General features: G+C 40.5%; 1 protein-coding gene across 1 annotated transcript in view; it reads left to right on the top strand.

The window, feature by feature from the left end:
* Positions 1-3,935, top strand: part of ISY1 (ISY1 splicing factor homolog) — a 43,897-nt gene that overhangs the window by 17,341 nt on the left and 22,621 nt on the right. The window contains exon 6 of the mRNA XM_042782282.1: positions 1,988-2,010. Coding sequence (XP_042638216.1) covers positions 1,988-2,010 — 23 coding nt within the window. The remainder of the gene's footprint in view (positions 1-1,987; positions 2,011-3,935) is intronic.

Raw genomic sequence — 3,935 nt, 5'->3', positions numbered from 1 at the left:
TGGCCGCTTGAATATCCTCCTTGGTGAAGTGTCTATTCATGTCTTCTGCCCATTTTTTAATTGGATTGTTTGTCTTTTTGTTATTGCGGTGTTGAAGTGTAATTGTGAACATTTTTTCATGTGTGTGTTGGCCTCCTGAATATCCTCTTTGGTGAAGTGTCTATTTGTGTCTTCTGCCCATTATTTAATTGGATTATTTGTCTTTTTGTTTTTGATGTGTTGGAGTTTTCTATAAATTTTAGAGATAAGTCCCTTGTCAGGTATGTCATTGTCAAATATTTTTTCTCAGTCTGTAGGATTTTTACTCCTTTGGAGAAGTCTTTGGAAGCACATAAAAATTTGATTTTCAGAAGGCCTCATTCATCTAATTTATCTTCAGCTGTTAGTGGATTTTGGGTTATGCTTGATAGTCTATTTATGCCATATATTGTTGTTGTTGTTGTTGTTATGTGCCGTCGAGTCAAACCCGACTCATAGCGACCCCTTCTTGGGTTTCCGAGGCAGCATCACTACGGAAGTAGGATTGCCCAGCCTTCCTTATTAGGGCCCCTAAATTTGCTTCTAGTTTTTCCTTGAGAAACTTTATAGTTTTAGGTTTGACATGTAAGTCTTTGATCCATCTGGAGTTAGTTTTTGTATAGTGTGAGGTACAGATCTTGTTTCATTTTTTTTGCAAATGGATATCCAGTTTTGCCAGCACCATTTGTTAAACAGATAATCTCTTCCGCATTTAATGGATTTCAGCTGTTTATCAAAGATCAGCTGCTCATAGCTCGATGGATCTATTTCTGGGTTCTCAATTCTTTTCCATTGGTCTGTGTGTCTGTTGTTGTACCAATACTAGGCAGTTTTGACTACTTTGGCTGTATAGTAGGTTTTGAGATCTGAGAGTGTGAGATCTCCTATTTTGTTCTTCTTCTTTAGTAGTGGTTTGCTTATCCAAGGTCTCTTTCCAAAAGAGAGCATTTTTTAAAAGTCTTTTTACAATACCAGAACACAGGAAATATTTAGAAATAAATCTGATAAAATATGGGCAGAATCTGTGTACTGAAAACTATGAAACACTGATGAAAGAAATCAAAGACAACCTGAATAAAGGCATAGATACATTCATGGACTAGAAGACACAACTAGTACAGATGTCAGTTCTTTCTCTTTTGAAGTATAATTGCAGTCATCACCTTGTTATCTTACAAGAGATGAAAGGAGAGGGAAAAGAACAGAGGAGGAGGGACCTCAGTACTACTAAGAAAGAACTGGGATCAGAGCATGTCCTTTAGACCTGAGGTCCCTACCCTGAGAACGTCCTAGACCCTGGGCAAGATTGAAGCCAAGACGCATGGAGATCTCCAAGGAACATGCCCACAGTTGCTGAAGGGAGACAAAGACCTTCTCCTGGAACCGATGGCCTGAATTTGGACTTCTGACTTCCCAAACTATGAGAAAATAAATGTCTGTTAAAATTGGGGGAAAAAAGAAGAAAGAAATTACTGTCAAAATCCCAAGAGAATTTCTTTACTTTTTTTTTGAAAATTTTTTATTGTGATTTACAGAGCAAATTGATTTTCCATAATTCACATACACTTTATCTCATGACATTGACTGCAGTTTCCCACAGTGCAACAGCTCTCGTCCCACTTCTTTCCCATAGCCACCTCTTCCCTGTGTCCTTCTCTCCCATGCAGTCCTGCCCCCAAGCTGTCTCTCTATTGGTACATAGCCCTTCTGTTCTCCCATGATTGATCTCTCCAAGGAGTGTATCTTCATAGTGTAAATGTTCAGCTTATTTGCCTATCTTTTGTTTGGCTGGAAGCCACAGGAGTGGGTTTAGTTCCAGTCCTGAAGGGCCGCTAGGGGCCATAATCTCAGGGGTTTCACCAGGCTCTGTCAGACTAGCAAACGTAATACCCCCTTTTTTTTTAGTGATTTTGAGTTTGTTCCATGTCATTCCCAAGAGAATTTCTTGTATGTGTTGAAATCCTTGAAGAAAGTCTGTCCTTTTGTGAAAAGGTAAGTCCCACACAGAATACTGCCAGGCATGAATGCTTGTGCCATCCTCTCTGTGCTGGCATTTGTCATTCCCTCCAACCCCTAACCCCAAGATTTTGCTGTTTTAAGCAAAGAGATGGAAACAACCTAAGTGCCTATCAACAGAAAAATGGATAACCAAACTATGGTACATACGCACAATAGAGTACTATGCAACACTAAAGAATAGTGTAGAAGCTGTGAAACACTGCATAGCATGGATGAACTTGGAGGCTATTACGCTGAGTGAAGTCAGTCAATCACTGAAGAACAAATATTTTATTAGTCTACTACTATAAAAAGTCAAGGAAAGGTTTATATATGGGAGGAAACTTTTTTTATTTTGTGGGAAAACCACAAACCAAACCCGCTGCCATTAACTCGATTCAAACTCATTGTGACCCCCAGTGGGTTTCTGAGATGGTAAATCTTTACAGAAGTAGATTGCCCTGTCTTCCTTCTGTAGAGCAGCTGGTGGTGGGTTTGAACCTCCAGCCATCTGGTTAGCAGTCAGATGCCTTAGGCACTGTGCCACCAAGGATGGGAGGGTAGAGAAATTGCTGGATACTTTTTCCAAAGTATTGATTTAGGTGCAGGGAAAGGCAATATACCAAATTGAGTGACCAACACAGTAACACTAAGGAAAATAAAGACAGAGGTGCATAAGAGGTACAGACAACAAAGATAACTTTTACATACTCAATACTGTGTATTGGTGATAACAAACATTAATCCATGAGTAAATAGATGGGTGACACAAACAGACACACTGCCGTCGAGTCGGATCTGGCTCATAGTGACCTCTCCTTGGGTTTCCAAGGAGGTATCACTATGGAAGTAGATTGCCCAGCCTTCTTTCGAGGAGTGGCCGATGGGTTTGAACTGTCAGCCTTCTGGTTAGCAGTCAGATGCCTCAGGCATTACGCTGCCAGGGGTCCTAAATAGATAGGATACGCTAAATGATCAGGTATATCTAGGTAAAAGGAATATATACATCATATATAAGTTTGGCAGATGATATTTTTATGCATATATTTGTATGTGCTGTAAGAATGTCCATATAACTGGAACGAACAGGGCTAAGTTACAACTTACTAGGTACAGTCATCCACCCTGATGGAGCAAATTGTTGAACATTTGGGATTGGGGCCATGGTCACGGGGAACATCAAGCTCAATTGGTGTAACATACTACATGAAACATTGTTTTACATCCTACTTTGGTAAGTAGCAACTGGGGTCTTAAAAGTTTGCAAGTGGCTATCTGAATGCAACAGTGGATCTCATTGTCCAGAGCAAAGAAGAATGAAGAAAACCAAAGACCCATGGAAACAATTAGTCCAGGGGACTAGTGGACCATGCACACCTCAGCCTATATGACCATAAGGCGAGAAGGACCAGATGGTGCCCTCTTAATACTTTCAACCACTTGGAAAGGGATCAGTGTAGGAGATCTTGGATAGAGTGGGAGAACAATGTGGAACAAAACTCAAAATCAAAAAAAGACCAGGTTTACTGGTGGGATAGAGCCTGGTGATACCCCTAAGACTGTAGTTACCCTTCAGATCAGGAACTGAACTCACTCCTGTGGCTTCCAGCCAAACAATAGATAAGCATATAGGGTGAACATTTATTTACGTCAGGCAGATAACACTCCTTAGAACGATCGATCATGGGAGAAGAGAAGGGCAGTCTTTGCACAGAGATAGCTCAGGGGGCAGGAAGGCATAGGGAAGAAGGACGCAGGGAGGAGGTAGCTATAGGGAGAAATTGGGAAGAGAGCAGTTACATTGTGGGGATTTGCAGTCGATGTCATGAAACAAAGTATGTATGAAGTGCTGTATGGAAAATGAATTTGCTCTGTAAACTTCTACCCAAATCACAGTACAAATTAAAAAAAGAAAAAAA

This window comes from Orycteropus afer, unplaced genomic scaffold (assembly GCF_000298275.1).
Source record: "Orycteropus afer afer isolate SDZICR_OR568_19922 unplaced genomic scaffold, OryAfe1.0 scaffold00283, whole genome shotgun sequence".
Taxonomy (NCBI): domain Eukaryota; kingdom Metazoa; phylum Chordata; class Mammalia; order Tubulidentata; family Orycteropodidae; genus Orycteropus; species Orycteropus afer.
This window is presented reverse-complemented; position numbering and strand designations above follow the sequence as displayed.